Raw genomic sequence first — 19,424 nt, 5'->3', positions numbered from 1 at the left:
ATCGAGATAATCTTCACTGGAGACATTATCGTTCGACGAATTCGATCTACTGAAGGATGACATCTCATCGGGACATTCAGATATCCTTTTCGTGGATTTTTCCGTTGCAATAATGTCTTCAGGCTCCTCACAAAGACATTCGAGATCCTGGGCCTCGTTTCTCTTCTTTCTCTTCTTCTTCAATGCTTCCATAAGCTTGTTTGTTGATAGACTTGATGCACTTGTGCTTGAATTCATCTCGGATTCAGATGCAGACTCCTCGCAACACTTGTTCTTCTCCGGTGGCTTACGTTTCACGTTCTCATTTGCCTCTGAACAGATGTAGATGTTTACATTGCCTGTCATTCGACGATTGTCGGTGGAGACATTCTGCTGGGGCTTTGATTTTTTGTGTTTAGATCGCTTTGAGCAGTCAAGGACTGTGTACGCAGGGCAGATGGAACTATTACATTGAGATACTGGTGGCTTTTCTGATAATTTCGGTGGCGTCAAGGTTTTAGGAATTTTGGGAGACCTCGGAGATCGCGGACACTTTGAGTGAGAGTCGAATGTCTTTTTTTCCTCTGAATTGAGAAGGGATTTCTCTTTAGCCGTGTCCCTCGTGGGAATCAAATCCTCAGGTAATTCCGAAGACCTCTTCTTTTGTTTATCTTTAGGCTTTTGAGGGATTGAGGGGACATTCTCTATAAAATCACAAACCCCATCCTTCACGATGCTCTTAACAGCCTCCTTTATGGAATTATTAATCAATGTCGTTAATTTGTTTGAGTCAAGTTCGGTTTTTATAGGGGATTCATCTGGTTGATCTTCTTCCTTTTTTCTGTCGGTTTCATCTTGCGTCTGGGATGCTTCGTTTTTCTTTCTATCACTGGACTTATCCTTTTCTTTTTTCTGTTTCTCTGAACAGAAAAACCGACAAATGCGAGATCTCGGAGAACCTCCAGGAGATTCATCTCGGCTTTCAGACATTTTTTCATTTATTATTGTAATATTCACAGCGGTTCAGTGGTTGGGTATCGAAGGAGACATTCCATTAATGACAGGGTTTTCGATTCAAATCCAATTAATATCACTATATTTTCATCAATGTTATTATGTCACATGAGAGCTAATTTGTTATTTCAACGTGTGCTTTCGTCATCAGAGTCAACTTCAGACGTATTCTTATGAGATGCCAACGGCGATGATGAGTCACTCCATTGTCGATTATCCTTTCGTTTTCTGAGATTAGTTGTCTACAAAAATATTATCCCATTAACCAAACTGTCAGAGACACGAAATACACTAAAATTTTCATGATAAAAATATGTATCGGAAAACAATTGATAGTTGATTACTTTGAGTTTGCTGATAACCCTATCTTTGAACTTTTGAGCGAGACGGGAAGGGCCTGCAGTTGGTGGTGGGTAGAGTTGAATCAATTCTTTGTTATTGGGGAGTATTAGAGGAGTTTCTTCATCGCTTTCATCATGCAATGGAGCTTCGGCTAGTGGAGGTTTAATCTCAGGTTGTGTTTTATTTTTGTATTCAGCTACTAATCTAGGGAAAACTTCAGTACTTTGATAGGGAAGGGCATCGATTCCTCTTGGCTGAACGTAATCGGAAATAATAGATGAATTATAAACTCTTATCATTACTATCTTTAAGCAAAAAAATATAAACCAAATGATTATTTACTTACAATCTTTGGAGGTTGTTGTTGATTTGGAAGTTTTGGAATAGATGTGGGATCTGTCTGAATCTCCTGACAAGCCACAAACCTAGGTATGATTTCTTTCACTTCAGATTCTGTCACGAAGGCATGGCACTGGCATTCAGGTCGAAATCTTCCCATAACAGGAGGTGTGTCTTCTCGATAATAGCATTGAGGAGGTACTCGCCTGAACTCTTCATCATCCCAGCGGACATCTCTGCAAGTACACTCTCCCCCTTCATCATCATCAAAAGATGAGTAATCACCCCCATCGTCAAAGGCATCGCACTGGAGCCAGCCTTCAACGCTGTACCTAGGACCAGGACATACTGGAACATGATGACCACACGAGAGACAGACGTGTCTCTCACAGGAAGTTTGAGTAGCCAACGGGGTCTTTTCCTTAGGCTCTGTTTGCTCATTTTTATCCTTGCTCTTTTTGCATTTCTTGCATTTCTTCTTCTTTTTTCGGAATTTCCTCGAGTATTCGCTGAAGATTCCCCTGCTTTGTCTTTTCGGAGCAGACTCCAGGGTGATGCTTTCAAGACTTGTGGCCTCTTCCACTTGTTGCTCTTCCAGTCCTTCACTCGGTTCCAGGTCTTCATCGGGCTCTCGATTGTCATTAAGCGGGAATTCCGCCTCGGCATCGATATTTTCTTTAGACGTGACTTCTGTCTCTTCTCTGATCAAGGGAAATTCTTTGAAAATTCTCTTTGGTTTTCTCGATCCTGCCCCGTAAATTTCGAGACCGGCGAGGGGATCATATTCTTCTCTGGAAGGAACCTGTCTTCTCTCGTTTCTTCTCACATTTCCAGTCTTCTTAACATCTACAGCCTTAGCAGATCTTGCCATCTGCACTTCAGGATCTTCTTTGCGATCAGGTGAAGTAGAAGTCTCATCAACTTCGTAATACCTCGTATCTCCTGCTAAAGGATGTGATACCGAAGCCTCATCTGTTCCCCCTCGTTCCCTATGAGACTCCCAGTTCAATGAATAAATATCCGGACAGCAGTGTTTACCCTCCGGATGGCTTTTCGATCTCTTGCCTCTCTTCTTCCTCGCAGGGCGATCACATGAATCTTCCAGATACTCTCCATCACTACAAGACCTCCTCCTGCCTCGTTGACAGGGCAGACAAGCAGTAGAGTTCCGAGACTGCAGCATCTTGATGACTCTTTGAGTGAGAGATCCACGTTTACCAGCTATGGTACCATCAGCTCCTCTCCCTTCTCTGTTTTTGATGAAGGATACTCGGTTCAGAGCATCCACAATTCTCTGCACTCGTCCACGTTTCTTCCTCAGTAGTTCACTCCCTCCAGCTCCCACCAACGCCCTAGTTCCATCATCTTCCACCTCAATGTGTAGGACTTCCTCTTCTTCTATCTCTTGAGTTGACTCGCAGGACGAATCAGAGTCTTCATTTACTTGTGAAGATGATGAAGACTCTTCGTCGCAGGGGCACGAGGCTCTCACTCTCGATCTTTGCTTTCGGTAGGCCCTAAGGACAAAACAAGACGTCGGTTCTGCACTACTATCACAGGAGTCACCAATCAATGGTTCATTAAAAATCTGAATCGTAACGTCGTCTCTGATTCTCTGCGCCTCAACGTCTCTGTAACCTGCTTTCTCTAGTGGAATCAGTCTCCCAGGAGGCTCATCTTGATAGGATTGGCTGTACTCTGATGAATCTGAGATGTCCTCCCTCACCTCCTCCGTCTCCTCATCCATAGATGTCTTCTCAACATCCGGGGTCTCAAATTCGGTTGACAAGCCTTCAGTCTCTTCTTCGGTCTCCTCCATCCTGTGAATCTTCTTGAACGTTCGAGGTGGCTCATCCTCAGAGGAATCCCATTCTTCACTCATATCAGACATGTCTCCGTACTCCATGGGGGATTTGCAGATGGTACAAAGGTTCTGAAGGTCAGCGAAACACTGAGGGCAGAATATCCCCATGCAGCCCGGTGTTGGGCATTTAATGTGAGGGGTTTGCTCATCTCTCTCAGGGGCTCCACAGAGGAGACATATCTTCTGGTCTTGGGGGAAAAATTTATGTAGGATGGGGCACATCGCCATGATCCGCTCCTTGAAGGTGATTTTCTCAATATTCTTGTCTCCATTCATCCCGAATTTTCTTCGCAGCTGTCTTCTGGCGAATTTTATGAAACCTCCTCGAGAACTGAAGGTTAATTAATTGTTTAATTATATCAGCAATTTTATCAGAAAACCGTGCATCGTTTCTTAGAAATTCATAATTTTTTTTCTATTAAAATTCTATCAGCATTCAATGGGATTTTCGCAGTGTCCCTTGTAAAATATCTTCAGGGCAACAAGAGTTAACAGATTTTGATTGATCTATTGGAGTTTTTAGTCTTCAATTCTTCATTTTTTTTCTGAAGAAAAAATCGAACAGAATAATTTATTCATAAATTCAATTGACGGGAAAAGGCACAAAACTCCCCATTAAAACTCTGATAAGACTTTAAGAGAAGTACAGATTTGTTAATTAAATTCATTTACATCTGACAAATTTAAGTGTAATACCGAATGATGTGATTGTACAACCAGACAGCTCTTTGCTTTGCCCTCTCCGGATGATAATAACCCATTACAACCTGCCTCAACCTCAGCCCGTAAGGCTCAAAAATAGTCATGATCCAGCAGATGAGAATGAGCGAACCGATTTGCGCATATCTATCATAATCGGGCGGAATTGGATCGGGCAGGCAAGGCAGTGTGTCTATCTCGATATTGGCATCCGAGGGAGAGAAAGCTCGGACGATACTTCTGTAGAGCTGAGCTAGATATCCATCCCCAGAGACATACATTCCCACTGAATTCACTTGTTGAACCTTCGTCTCAAACCTGCCATGGTAGCGAATCGTACTGAGGATCCAGTAGAGGCTGTAGTCCACCATCATGTGGATACAGAGTTTGAAGGTTGTTAGGCTCAGAAAAACAGCTGATTTTGTCAAGTGGATCTTCTCCGCTGTGATGAGGGTGATGGATGTCAATGGAATGTATTTACTCTTTTCTCGGGGGTTCAGAGGGAGTACTGTCTCTTTGTCTTGCTTCGCTCGAACCAAATCAATGTGACGGAGGTCTTGGGTCAGATATTGATTGTCAAAGCGTTCGTTTGTCAGCCACTTATGACGGTAATGAATCACCCTAACAAAAGAGTAATGATTTTGTTATTTAAATGAAGAAAAAAAATTATAATTTTGAAGGACATGCCACTGATGTTTAATAAGCAGAACAAATGCTATTGAAAACAATTGATAAATTGTATTCTATTTAATTGTTCATTTGAATTACCTCAGAAGCATAAACAGAACGAAAAAGCTTGTGGCAAAGCTCATCCAATCGAAGAGAGTAAGAAATTTATCAGTTCTGGATCTAATTTCTGTGACAATTCCAGTTGCCACCTCCTCCAGCGTTTTACTCTTATTTGTCTCGAAGTGAAATGAATGAGAAAAATCGACTTTAACATAGAACATGGCTCTCATGTGCTTTGCGAATTTCTGTATCTCTGTGAAAGAGTAAATTTATGACAATTCATATCACAAATTTTTTCAGAAATTAAATGAAATTACTTTTTCGTATGGCCCCGACAATAGCATCTGAGACAAATGAAACGAGAATGCAAATAAAGTCGAGAGGCTTGACGATGTAACACAATGTACCAACGACGTAAGCCAGATTGCATACTCCTCCGAACAAAGGCCCAAGCTTGGCAAAACAATCAGCAACAGCACCGTCGAATACTTTTTGACATCTCTCGAACGGTGTACCAAGTTTTTTATTGCAGATATTCACAACACTACCCAGCCACTCGAACACCGCGGTAATTACCTTAACTTTAATGGGAAATTAATTCAGTTTTCCACAGTTATTCGGAATTTAATGGGGCATGAACATTCATTAAACTTACTTATGCTAAGAACCATTCGTTTGATCGCCATGAGTGCCTGTTTTATCCTCTGGGCGACTATTTTTATGGTCTTTATTACTCCGGCAAGTGCGTCCCGCAGGGCGTAGAACGGTTGCTTCACCAGGTCTACTATTGTTTTCACAGCTTCCTTCAATTGTTCCTGTGATCGAGTGATTATTGATCGATTTATTCACGATAAACGTTGCCTCTCGCTCATGATTCATTGTAAAATTGTGGTTAATATCGAACAAATTTTCTGCTTTGTTTTTTTTATTCATTTTCATAATTCCCATAAGCCTTCAGAGCCTTCACATAGGCTCCCGCATCATTAAAAAAATTAAGCTACAACAGTTCGTTGATTTCAATGCAACCGTACTCCTGTAACTATGTGTGGTGTAAATAACATCGGTCATGCTATGTAGCGCCACTAGTTCGCATGTTGGCTGCAGCCTCTCCCACCGCCACGGGGGCACTGCCGCCATTGGGTCGCCATTACGCTTCGTCACATCATTATGCTCGACAGTTCTGAATTCTCTCTCGCCAATAATTTAATTATTTTCCGCACTAATTGTGTGAATTCTATTAGTTGACGTGATATAAAAGGTTAAGTGTAATTGCATATAACGTCTAGTGCATAAAAATGGTCATTCATTTGGCCCTGCATCGCATATTGGGAGATTTGGTAAGATTTTGTCGTTACTTGCGCCAAAAAATTCTGAGAATATTCCCAAACACTGCTTTCCACGAACCATATACGTTGTATGTGTGATACGTGTGATACGTTATATGTAGTTGTGTGAAGTTGGCACCCCACTTTCACCGATTGAAGAATTTGACTGCATATTCGAAGCAGATTGACGCACAGAGAAGTGTAGTAATGTTTTTGTCAAGTGTGTAGTTAGACCATTAGGCCAGAATTCATTTTTTAAGACCCTAAGGACAAAATTAATTAATAAGTCGCCGGACACTTGGTTTTCTAATACGAAATGGTGTGTAATTAAGTGTAGTTGAAACAAAATTTCAATTGACGCTATATAAATTTATGGATCATCATTAACTTTTAAACGATGCAAGAATTATTACCGAGAGCTTCGGTCGGCATCCTAGCGTATCGAAAATGAAAAATACTTGATTGTAGTGCAACCATTTTCATAGTTTTCAGAAGACCAACATCTTTATTTATCAATCAATCACTGACAATGATTAACTATAGGCTAGATTTGATCGACTGAAGAATTTGACTGCATATTCGAAGCAGATTGACGCCCAGAGGAGTGTAGTAACATTTTTTTCGTGTGTAGTCAAATCATTAGGCCAGAATTCATTTTTTAAATACCCTAAGTATCAAGAATGGAATGTAATGCATTCTAGTAAACACATTTTCATAGTTTGTGAGGAACAAATATTTTTTAACGAATAACTTCGCGAATTACATTGTGTTTTATAGTTCAATGTTTTGTTAATGCCCCGGGAAGGAGAAATTTAAAAGTTTTCAGGATTGAGTTGAGGAGAAAATAATTATTGCAATAAAATCATTTATCATTTCACTAGAAAAATCGATTATTGAGTCATTAGTTTAATTGACATCAAATATAAAAAAGCAAATGAATGAATCTTTTTGTTTTTATTTCTACTTTGTTCAATTTTCGAATTTGCGACGAACTGGAAATGCCATCATGTAATTTCCACAAATTGGGAAGTTTGTTATTTCTCAAAATTAGTGGTCGATAGTACCCAGGAATAAATTCAATAGCTCCGCTTCATTTGTAGGCTTTACCATCAAAGTTCAAACAGGTTGTTAAATGTGTGAGTGACAATTGTTTTTCATAGTCTTCGTGGTAATTTTGTTTCTTAGCAAGACTGTCCTATTGTCAGGCTTCGAGGTCAATGAAAAGATGATTCCCACGTTTGAATGAGGTAGTTCTCTCTGCGCTGTAAGTTTTACACGGTTCTGTATATTCCTGATTAAATTCACTGAGCGATTCTTGAAGGCCTGCAATACCATTTTTGTACAACAGAATCAGATTCATATTCACAGCTGTTGAATTTCGCGACGGTTGCTTGTTGCAGCCATGACACGTCCTAATTGTAGTGAGGGAGGGTACGTTCTTCAAAATTTCGTTTGCTACGCTACTAATATTGGAGTCAAAGTTAACTAAATTATTATTTGGCACTTTGAGCCCGAGTATCATTTCACCTCGTGCCCTATTAACTTTAACTCTGGGATGCTACCTGCATATGTTGGTGATTGTGCAGCTTTCTGTAGGGACACCATTGGGTCTTTACTTGGATTCACACCAAGTTCTTTCTCTATCGTTTCTTGAACAGCTTTGCGTAGAACATTGGAGGAATACAGGTCTGTGGGTTTGTCGTCACCAAAATTCATACGCTGATAAGCAACCTCTTGTTCCCATGAATAGACCGATTTTCCCTTTAACTCCTTACTGATGTTGCTTCGCGCTGTACTTCGCAACCTGCGATTTTTTTTGTGGTTTATACGTCGTGCATCCATAGTTGAAACATAAAAGTCAGCTCCATCATCGGTCGGTTCGTGTAGGCAATATATATTGATCTCTGATTTACACTCGGAGCAGTGACCGAAAATCTTCAAGAAAATTCCTCCTTCGGTTCGATTAATTTTTGTGTTCTTTAAATTATAAGGGCACGGAAGTTTCTAGTGACTGTATAGGTTATAATAAATTTTATCTGACCAACCAACTTCTAAGTCTTCATACGTCCTGTTTTTGTACTCCTTCAGGTGAACTCTAAGTTTGTCACAATCAGTATTGCTTAGATGAGTTGTTTTTCTCAATTCTTTCGACTCTAGTTGATTAGGTTTCGGATTCTTCATGGACCAGTTCATGTCAACATCTCTCTTCAAGTTTTTTGACTACCTGGAAATTTTGAGAATGGCATCGCCGTAAGTTCGATACGACAAGCCTGCTGTGGGATCCTTATTTATCATTCATCGATTCTGGGTAATACATTGATAAATGTATGCTTTGGACATTTGTTTTTCAGTAGCAAGAGAAGCAGCTTCCCATATTTCATGGATGTAGGGTGAATATTTCCCATCTTGTAGAAAATGCCATGTTTTAAATTTGTCAAATAAATCGTCACCAGTGAAACGGAGTTTGAACGGCATTGTGCGATTTTGATCGGTACAGTCCCCGGCGAAACCAAATTGTAGGGTTTTCCTAATAAATTATCCGTATTTTATCATATCACAGGTCTAACGTGCAATCTAATATGCAATGTTTATACATATATACATGTCCTATACGCCGTACTCACATATATAGATATATATATCGTATACTGCGTACTCTACATACTCTACCCCGAGGTTTTCCTTGTGTAGTTGTTTTAATGTTCTTTTGAGGAAAATGGAAATTGATTTCATTGACACACAACACTTTTAATTCACAATTTCACATATATTTTTTTTTTAAACCGTGAACCATAACTCTGGTCTCCGAGTGGACTGAGTGTTCTCGGTGAAGTTCAGAATGAATCTGATTAGCAAAAAATAATGTCAGAGTCCTCAGTTCCTCACCTGAGGACGCAAGAACAAAATGAAGGGGATGGAAATGTGGAAAATTCGTAGTGGCGTCGGGTTTATGGTGGGATTAAGAGTTTGGATAAGATTATGGAGTTTGGGCCAGACGTAGTTTGGGTATAACCCAAGGGTCGTGTTTGAGGAACGAAATGAAGAAAGGAATGGTGATTATTTCGGAAGTTTGGAAATGAGGTTTGCGATTGGGGGAAACCCTGAGCAATAATTGGGGATCTTCTAGGAAAGGTGAATGGGAAGCAGAAGTATTAATGTAAAATATGAAGTAAAATACAGGGGTATACAAAAAAGAGAAGCATCTTCGTCGAGATGTTCCTACAATGATGGTCGCAACAATACTGCCGATGAAAAATTATAGAAGTGGGAAAATGATATTGAAATGTTTTACAGTCGAGAAAAAAGCAATAATCCTGCTAATAAACAATTTTGTAGTAAGCCGAAAAATGATTATTGCAGTGCACAAGATAATATTTGGGGAAAAGAATCTAGGAAGTAATTCCACGCGCAGTTTACCGTCCATAAAGGGATTAGAGCGGTTCCTTATAGGTGCGGGGAATTGAGAGTTATTTTAACGAAACGATGAAATTTTTAAAGAAAAAAGTACTGAAAGATAAAATGAGCAATATTCCGAAAACATTCGAAAGAATTCTATAGTTTTATTAGATTCAAAGCAATGCGCCTGAAAATTTTAAATTTTTTATGGATTTATTGGGGAATTTGCTCAAGGTAGTGTTGGAATATTTGAGTACAGTTCTTTCATTGTCCCACAAAAATTACTCGACACCTCTTTTACTTTCTGGGAAACAGCTCTACTAAGGGACTAATTTACGATCGGTTGTATTCCGCTTTCGAGACGGTTTAATCCTAAACATATGCTGAAATTTCAACATAGGACTGTGTTCCTTTAAGTCATAAAAACTGTTTTTCTTTTCCCTGAGAGAGTTTTTCCTTTGATATAGTTTTTAGTTTCTGGACAACGGTCCTCTAGCTAAGCCGTGCCTTCCTCGTGCTAATAAAGAATAGTCTATAAAGTATTTTCACTGTGTCTTTTAAATAATTTGTTCATTTACACCCATATTCCAATAGGTAGAAATTTAACGTGTCCTATAGAAGACGGGAATGAAAAATATCAAATCAAAAATCTATTTCGCGTGTTTGACATGCAACAATCTATGAATATATGTACATACCGCCAATTGAACTTTTCTTTCAACTACACTCAACTACACACCATTTCGTCTTAGAAAACCACGTCTCCGGTAACTTATGGATTACTTTTGTCCTTAGGGTATTTAAAAAATTACTTTCTGGCCTAATGTTTTAACTACATACGAAAAAATTGTTACCACACTCCTCTGCGCGTCAATCAGCTTCGAATATGCAGTCAAATTCTTCAATCGGTGAAAGTGGAGTGCCACCTTCACACAACTGTTATATCTGGGATAAAAGGCATAGACTTGTTTGGATACGTTCAATTCATTTGTTGATCTATTGATGAGCAGTTGCACGAGAATTGGCTTGACAGCAATACAACAAGGAACAGCGGTGTGGGCAAGGGGCCACCTCGGTTGTCCCCTCTTGTTTACCACTCAGATGAGAATTGTCCTGCGATCGCTTTTAAACACACGAAGTAATGACCTCACTCGCATTAACATTGTCCGTTTTTTCCTTTTATAACATAATATACAACCTACTCTCGATTACTAATAGATTTTATTCGTCATACTTGTCCACAGGCTAGCGATTCCGACAAGACTCCAATGTTGTGCAACGTATTTTTGGCTGGACCCGTCAATGCTAATATGAAAGCATATGCCATCAGTGCTTGGCGACCTCGCTTTGAGAAGAATTGCGGCAGAAGAAGGAATACGACACATCTGGAGGACAATAATATTGAGACGGCTAGATCATTCTGGTGGGTGACTACTTTTTATCTTTGCTCTTTTCAATTCTTTCATTCTCCTCACCTTACGCGATGTGAAAAAGCGAGACCAATCGTCAGTATTATCCCAAATATTGAACACAGTAGAGTAGCGGAGGAAAGAGTGAAGTTCAATTGAAATACGAAGAACATGAAAAATATATAGGTTAAAAATATACCCCCTAGGAAGCCGATCATACTCGTCATTAGAAAATTCTCAAATGTTCCGTCGGTTTTGAAGAGTTCGATCTTTCTGTAAAGCCACGTATCGTCATCGACAGAAAGACAATTTTTCCAAAATTCTCGAATTTTTATTCTCAACCTGAAAAATTAAAAAAAAAGGTTTTTTTTCGGTTTCTGGCCTGCTTGAACGTAGTTTCATATATTTCTTATGGACGGACATGATTTTTTTTATGCGTATCCGCTGCATCAGGGTATAATGCACTTTTCCACCCTTTGATATTTCAATTGATTTGAGTTTCTCATCGTGATAATCTTCCTGCGCCTTTGCCAGCTTTCTCGCACTCAGTACCAGTTGAAAGAACGCCATTACGTGTACGTTTATTTATTATCCGTAATATTTCATTAATGAATTGACGAACTATCAGTATCTGACATTATACAACTGAACGTTCGCGAAAGATTAACAATATCTTCTCTTCACTCTCGTTCAAATAAAAAAAAACAACTGATAATCGAGGAAATCTATTCAATCGACTGAGATCCATAACGATGTTTTTATATATAGTTTTAGATGGCGTTCAGTTCTCGGAGCATATAACTTCCCAGGTTCTCTAATATTCATTAAGATGGCGCTGGCGGTCCATTAGCTCATTCGATTTGCCGATGAATAGATTACGCGACTCTAAACAGAGATCATAAGGGAGATATGCAGGAGCAATCCCGAAGGGGCTCCGTTCGTACTTGTTCAACTGTACACAGAATCCCTGCACAGTAGTGCTCTCAGCGTCTGAAAATTCTGTGTACAGTTGATCATTTGTACAGTTGAACAAGTACGAACGGAGCCCCCCCGCTTGGCCGATATGCAGATACCCCAGTAGGACTCGTGGCGCCCTGTCTCCTCGGGGGTGAAAGCATGTCGGTAACGTGGAGAAACTGGCGTCAGCCAAACCCCCAGAACTGAGCCCCTACTTTGGTCTATTCTCTTTGGCCTCTACTTTGGTCTATCCTCTTTGGTTGAATCCCTGCACAGTGGTGCTCTCACCGTTTGAAAATTTTCTGTACAGTTGATCATTTGTACAGTTGAGCAAGTACAAACCAGAGACCATAGGGGAGATCAGCAGGGCCAGTCCTGGGAGTTCAACCACGAAATGTCCTAGCGGTAGTGCTGGAACTAATTTTGCAGCCGGATTTGTTGGTAAGGTACCGAACATTACGGCTGCAAAGTCGGAGCAGAGGGAAAAGTCGGTAACGGAGATAGCGTGGGGTGGGGGAATGCAAGTAAAGAGGGGAAATTAAACGGCTGGGCAGGCGTTCTGGATATCCGAACGGCGTTGAGGGAAGCTTTTCCCTCATTAGAGGGGGGGGGGGGTTAATTTTGAAAAATGCAGCTTGACGCGCATCAGTTCTCGGCGACGGCAAGCGAGAATACCCAATAACCCCCCACGATTCAAAAATTCATTTCCCCCTCTGTAATTGTGTGCGGGGTAGTTACTGTGATGATAAACTCAAAGAAAAAATAGAGTCTTCCAGCTTGATCCTTCCCTACGGTTGTAAGTCGCAGGTATATACCTTGGTGCGGCAACACTGTCTCCTGCACTGCTACTCACGAAAAGTAATTCGCAAGTAGCGATGTTCTTGTTTATGTGAAGGGAATAATTAATCTCAATCACATAAATTGATGTTCACAAATAATTAAAAAATCTTTAATTATTGGATTAGATTATTTATTCCCTTCACATAAACAAGAACATCGCTGCTTGCGAATTACTTTTCGTGAGTAGCAGTGCAGGAGACAGTGTTGCCGCACCAAGTTGTATACCTGCGACTTACAACCGTAGGGAAGGATCAAATTGGAAGACTATTTTTCCTTTGATCATCACGGTAACTACCCGCACACAATTAGAGAGGGAGAAATTAAGTTTTGAATCGTGGGGGGTTATTGGGTATTCTCGCTTGCCGCCGCTGAGAACTGATGCGCGTCAAGCTGCATTTTTCAAAATTAATCGCTCCCCCCCTAATTCGGCTTAAGAAACGAAACCATCGTCATTCATCCGAGATTTCATGAGCAATCAAATGACGTTGGTTTCATCACTTGATCTCAATTAGACCGGGCAATATCCATTTTTTTAATTTAAACAATAGATCCATTGTTTTAATTTAAAAATTAGAGCGGGCAATATCCATTTTTAAAAATTTAAAAATTGATATTGTCCGCTGTCATTGAGATCAAGGGATGAAACCAACGTCATTCGATTGCTCATTAAATTCTTCATTAATGATGGTGGTTTCGATCCTTATTCGAATGAGGAGGGGAGGGATCAATTTTGAAAAATGCAGCTTGACGCACATCAGTTCTCGACGGCGTCAAGCGAGAATACCCAATAAACCCCCCACGATTCAAAAATTAATTTCTCCCTCTGTAATTGTGTGCGGGGTAGTTACCGTGATGATAAACTCAAAGAAAAAATAGAGTCTTCCAGCTTGATCCTTCCCTACGGTTGTAAGTCGCAGGTATACAACTTGGTGCGGCAACACTGTCTCCTGCACTGCTACTCACGAAAAGTAATTCGCAAGCAGCGATGTTTTTGTTTATGTGAAGGGAATAAATAATCTAATCTAATAATTAATGATTTTCTAACTATTTGTGAACATCAATTTATGTGATTGAGATTAATTATTCCCTTCACATAAACAAGAACATTGCTGCTTGCGAATTACTTTTCGTGAGTAGTAGTGCAGGAGACAGTGTTGCCGCACCAAGGTGTATACCTGCGACTTACAACCGTAGGGAAGGATCAAGCTGGAAGACTCTATTTTTTCTTTGAGTTTATCATCACGGTAACTACCCCGCACACAATTACAGAGGGGGAAATGAAATTTGAACCGTGGGGGGTTATTGGGTATTCTCGCTTGACGCCGCCGAGAAGTGATGTGCGTCAAGCTACCTTTTCAAAATTATTCCCTCCCTTCTTAACTCGGATTAAGAAACAAAACTACCGTCATTAATGAACAAGTTAATGAGCAATTGAATGACGTTAGTTTCATTTCTTCATCTCCAGTAGAAGGGCAGTAATTACTTTTTGAATCGTGGGGGGTTATTGGGTATTCTCGCTTGCCGTCGCCGAGAACTGATGCGCGTCAAGCTGCATTTTTGACAATTATTCCCCCCCCCCCCTCTAATGAGGGAAAAGCTTCCCTCAACGCCGTTCGGATATCCAGAACGCCTGCCCAGCCGTTTAATTTCCCCTCTTTACTTGCATTCCCCCACCCCACGCTATCTCCGTTACCGACTTTTCTCTCTGCTCCGACTTTGCAGCCGTAATGTTCGGTACCTTACCAACAAATCCGGCTGCAAAATTAGTTCCAGCGCTACCGCTAGGACATTTCGTGGTTGATCTCCCAGGACTGGCCCTGCTGATCTCCCCCATGGTCTCTGTACAAACGGAGCCCCCCGAGAGATCAACGACGAAATGTCCTAGCGGTAGCACCGGAACTAATTTTGCAGCCGGATTTGTCGGTACGGTACCGACCGTTCCGGCTGCAAAATCGGAGCAGAGGGAAAAGCCGGTTACGCAGATAGCGTGGGGCGGGGGAGTAGAAGTAGTTAGGGGAAATTAAACGACTGGGCAGGCGTTCTTAATATCCGAACGGCGTTGAGGGAAGCTTTTCCCTTCAAGCGCCGATTACAGCAGATTCGCCCTCAATTTAAAAATTGATATTGCCCGCTCTAATTGAGATCAAGGGATGACACCAACGTCATTGGATTCCTTATTAAATATCTGATGAATGAGGATGGTTTCGTTTGTTAGTCCGAATTAGGGGGGGAGGTATTAATTTTCAAAAATGCAGCTGGATGCGCATCAGTTCTGGATGGTGGCGAGCGAAAATATCCAGTAACTACTCATGATTTCAAAAATCATTTCTCCCCCTCTAAGTGAGAGGAAGAAATAAAACCAACGTCATTCGATGGAAAATGTGAATCATTTTTTTTTTGGGTGTTCATTTTTTTCATTTCACTCCCCTTCCTCTTGCCCACCGCCGCCAGTCATCTCTTTCTGCCGCCGCAGGGGAGTAGTGCCGTATGGTGGGGACACCACCACACTCGCACGTTTTCCTCACCGTCGTGCGACCGGTTAGCCCACGCCCCTGATTCGTCCAATTTCAACCCTGAATAAGTTGAAGAGGGTGCGTCTGATCAAAAAGTCGCTCAGAACTTTTCGATTCCGAATTTCACCCACAACTTAAGTTTAAAGTTTGGACGTTCAGTTTTGGGACACCCTGTATAATTTGGTAAATGGTTTCAGGGAATATCACAAATCTGAATGTTTCAGTATACAATTATTTTTATCATTCCAGACAAATTACTTACTTTTATTTATTTACCTCTCAATTCTATAAATATATTAAATTATTATATGCCTGAATCACCGAGATGATAGTTATCCAAAACCTCAACTTTCCAAGCATACACGTGTTGTGTGAAGGGAATTGATTGAATTTAACTGGAGTTTTTTAAATTAAGAATATATTATTGACAATGAGTGATGATACGGGAAGGGTTGCACATGACCGGGACGCGACCAGGTTATGTGTAAAACGATTCCGAAAATTTCGATCTGAAATTAAAATTGATGAAAGGAGTCCTGCTGGAACTTCATCATCTGTTAGCATTGACAGCTGCGCAAACATTGCGATGGATGTGGGTGAACATATCGCATCAGATATTTACAAATCCGATGAGATGAACCGATACTCTACAGCTGGAGATGTAAGGCTGGATCTTTCTGCTGAGTTTTCGCAGTTGGAAGACTCAATGAAATCGAATCGGAGTGATCCATCGGGTAATTTTGGGGAAATGAAATGGATTACAATGATGCTACACTGAGGGAAGAGGAAGACAATAATATTGAATGCAACGAAGATGAAGATAAATATTCATTAATCCATCAAACTAACACGATGGTAATTTCTATCGCCACCAAAACATACGTGATATGTCAATGGTATTTATGATGAATTATAGCATTTCCAAATCGATGAATCAACTTTTTTCCTATTTGTAATGAGTTCAGACTGCGGGATATGTCCTATTATGTTATAATATAATAAATTCGATTTTTGTAAATTATCTCGAAGGGGGTCCCAGGAAAGGATTACGAGCATTATTTAGTCCATTTTTATGAAGACGGAATTGAGGGAATTTTTAACGCAGCTCTTTAGAAATGAATGCCCTGGAATGATGAAGACAACATATTCTACTGTAAATTTCACGCAGGGGACAGTGAGAATGAAAAACAACAGACCACTTCCTTATTGAAACGGGCTCAATGACCTCCCAAACATTGGAAAAAATATCCAGTGAAAATTAGAGGAGGAGCAAGTGAGAAAAATATTTAGGTCAATATTTATTTTCAATAATTTATCAAAATATTTATATTGCTATTTTATTAACCATTTGGGAACAGACACACATGCAGCAGCACTGGAATGATTGATTCATTTGAAGGACGATCCTTACGGTTTCAGTACCTCAAACGAATCATATGAACAAACACAGATTGCTGGCCTGCGAAAAAGATTCCAGGCAAGAAGAGTAATCTCGAACCATGACGAAATTGAAGAACTTTTTTCTGTCATTACAGACGCTGACGAATCTTTCACCGGCTTATCGTCAGGGATTGATTCTGATAGTTATGGTGAGAATAATAATTATGTCATTTATGGAAAAATTAGGATTATTACTTCATAAGTTCTCTGTTGTTTTACCTCCTAGTTTCCCTTGGCTTTCGTTCAAAGGGAAAGCTCGAGTCCCGCTCAAGGTTAAATAACAAAGAGCTGCGACGATCCAGATCTACTTCTCCTTTCCAAAATTTCAACTCTAAGCTCGATGACGATGGCCATCGTTCGTCATTAAGGAAGAAAAATGCACGGGAGTTGATCGATTTTTTTTCAATTGGATGGTCACTGTCATTAATTTCAAAGTACTGGACTTCTTCAGTATTGCAAAAAAAGCACAATAATATTAAAACGGTAGAATCTTTGCCTTCATCTCGACAAATTTAGCATTTTTGGAATTTCTAGTTCCAGTTCGGGGCACAAGCAAATTGAAGGAGCCCTCCACTTTTGAGACTTGTCCAAGAAGCTCCTCCTCTATGTCCCATTTTCCAGAAAAAAACTTGAGGACTCCAAATACTACATTCCAACCTCCTAAGAAAAATTCCAACTGTTCGAAGACCACCAATCACTGAAAAAATAAGTATAGGACAGCAACAACTAGTAAACTGATAAAAGATAGCAGCTCTATTCCGTCATGGAGGCATAGCATGCGTGATTTCTCACGTGCATCTCATTCCATGAGTAGTCCAACCACGCTGGTTCGTGATGAGGACATCAAGAAGATGGAGGATCCTCGTATACAATGTATCGACAAACATGTGCGATCTTTGACAGCAGCAGTTGATCAGATTCAATCACAGCTAGTCCGAGGTCTTGCGGAGATTAATGAAATAAAACAACAGAATGCTGAGGCCGTTATTATGCCGGCGAATCGAGGTCCAATCGTAGATCTTCATCAATACTTCTGTGAGACTCTGGAAGAATTCGCGACCTACAATGATATGCTTCGAGATGATCCAGAATACCGCAATTTGATGGTAAGTATTATATTGAAAATAATATTGGCTATGCCCAAATCATTGATAATTTAAATATATGCCCATATTATGTACATTATTGTTTATTTCTCTTACAGTGCTATGGCTTAAAAGCCCAAATCAACCTCAGTGCTAAACTAAAATACAGCATTGGAAAGATACTGAGAAGTTTGATGAATAAAAATATTCTCGAACATTACACTGCCCAGAAGAAAACGGAACAGAAAGGACTGATGTTGAATTTTGGGGTTTTCCCTAAATAGAAAATTCACTCGTCCCAGAGTTTTTATATTGAATACTAGAGAAAATGTTTTATCGATTAATTGTCAGAACCTTTTCTTTGGGACTTTTTATTACTGCACTTTTCCAAAGGGATTTACCCAAAAACCATGTGGTGACCAGACCTGGTCAAAGTGCAATCTCTTAATGGAGATTCAGGGGGTGCAAAGTTTATTGCCCTCTATAAGTAGAGGTGAATCGGGGCCTGACGAATAATTTAGTTCTCAGTCTCTTCTAGGATTTAATAGAGTGCACAGTGTCCTCTTGACAACTAGGGTCTAAATAATATATTAAAGTTTACTATTAAAAATCAACTGTGTGTTTTCCCATTATTTTGTTCCTCATATTCCAACAACTGATAACTGATTTACAGTTGTGGAAGTGTATAAAAGGTACTTTTTTTTAATGATAATGTAATATTTTGTAATGATTTTTGGAATAATTTTCAGCTCAATTAGCAGAAGAAGCTCGACATTAGGGGAAGCTTGAAATAAAGGAAAAGGAATTAAATTCAGCTTTGAGCATGGCCAAGAATAATTACAAGTCTTCCAAGAAACGTCCTAACAACAACAATGCCATTCAAGATGTCAATGGGAATAGGGAAAATTAAGGACCCGTAGACCATGAGCCACTCAATCGTAGGACGTCAAGTGTTTTACGAAAAAATTGTCATTAAAATAATTTAAATTGTTTATAGATTTAAAATATATTCTTATGCTTTAACTATAGGTTCTATACAGGGTCATTCATAAGACTTTGTTGGGGGTGCACCGGCATGTTTGGGGGGTGATTTGGAACCGAAAAGTCCTTTTCCACTTTTCGCTCGGACGCACCCCTATCGAGATATGGGGGTGAAAAGAACGGCCAATGGGGCGCGAGCATTGCGCGGCTCTACGTCCGTGTGCCGCAGGTAAGCGGTGTGCGTGCTTGCCCTTCTCCACAGACGGACGTTCCATTCCGCTAATGAGAGGAAGAGAGAGGGGGAAAGATATTTCTCTCTCACTCATTGCCAATTTCAAGACAATCCTGGGGGGGGGGGGGTAGAGGGGGTGATTAGATTACATAATTAATGTCTAAAATCGTCGAAACAATAATAAACGCGTTTTCATGATTATCAACTAAACAAATGGATTTACGGCCTTTTGTCATAAGAGATTTGTTGCAGAGAATCAAATTGTCTACAACAAATGTCT

General features: G+C 40.1%; 1 protein-coding gene and 1 long non-coding RNA gene across 3 annotated transcripts in view; one reads left to right on the top strand and one right to left on the bottom strand.

Moving 5' to 3' along the window:
- LOC135162834 (uncharacterized) overlaps positions 1-19,051 on the top strand; it is a 31,469-nt gene extending 12,418 nt beyond the window's left edge. The window contains exons 4-10 of the long non-coding RNA XR_010299023.1: positions 10,932-11,110; positions 16,575-16,679; positions 16,765-16,995; positions 17,073-17,280; positions 17,381-17,952; positions 18,051-18,623; positions 18,681-19,051. This is a non-coding gene — a long non-coding RNA (uncharacterized LOC135162834). The remainder of the gene's footprint in view (positions 1-10,931; positions 11,111-16,574; positions 16,680-16,764; positions 16,996-17,072; positions 17,281-17,380; positions 17,953-18,050; positions 18,624-18,680) is intronic.
- Positions 1,064-11,764, bottom strand: LOC135162827 (uncharacterized). Of its 2 annotated transcripts, XM_064121714.1 has the most exons (10): positions 11,518-11,764; positions 11,163-11,438; positions 10,922-11,072; positions 5,622-5,781; positions 5,284-5,547; positions 5,006-5,219; positions 4,235-4,858; positions 1,682-3,869; positions 1,338-1,589; positions 1,064-1,235 (listed from the first exon to the last, which is right to left on the bottom strand). In XM_064121714.1, exons 1-10 carry the CDS (start codon positions 11,664-11,666, stop codon positions 1,122-1,124), a joined length of 4,392 nt encoding a protein of 1,463 aa, XP_063977784.1. In that variant the 5' UTR covers positions 11,667-11,764; the 3' UTR covers positions 1,064-1,121. The 2 variants fall into 2 exon arrangements, with proteins under 2 accessions (XP_063977784.1, XP_063977783.1); XM_064121713.1 differs by lacking the exons at positions 1,338-1,589; positions 11,163-11,438; positions 11,518-11,764 and having other exon boundaries at positions 10,922-11,062.
- Positions 19,052-19,424: the final 373 nt, after the last annotated feature.

This window comes from Diachasmimorpha longicaudata, chromosome 5 (genome assembly GCF_034640455.1).
Source record: "Diachasmimorpha longicaudata isolate KC_UGA_2023 chromosome 5, iyDiaLong2, whole genome shotgun sequence".
Lineage (NCBI taxonomy): Eukaryota > Metazoa > Arthropoda > Insecta > Hymenoptera > Braconidae > Diachasmimorpha > Diachasmimorpha longicaudata.
The sequence above is the reverse complement of the archived record's forward strand: the minus strand, read 5'-3'. Positions and strand labels throughout refer to the sequence as shown.

Excerpts from the sequence above, each read along its gene's own strand:
- LOC135162827 (XM_064121714.1), bottom strand. The coding sequence starts at position 11,666 with ATGGCGTTCTTTCAACTGGTACTGAGTGCGAGAAAGCTGGCAAAGGCG. Across the intron at positions 11,073-11,162 it reads GCTTTTTCACATCGCGTAAG|ATGTGTCGTATTCCTTCTTC; the intron begins GTGAGGAGAATG and ends ATTGTCCTCCAG. Across the intron at positions 5,782-10,921 it reads AATCGCTAGCCTGTGGACAA|GAACAATTGAAGGAAGCTGT; the intron begins GTATGACGAATA and ends ACTCGATCACAG.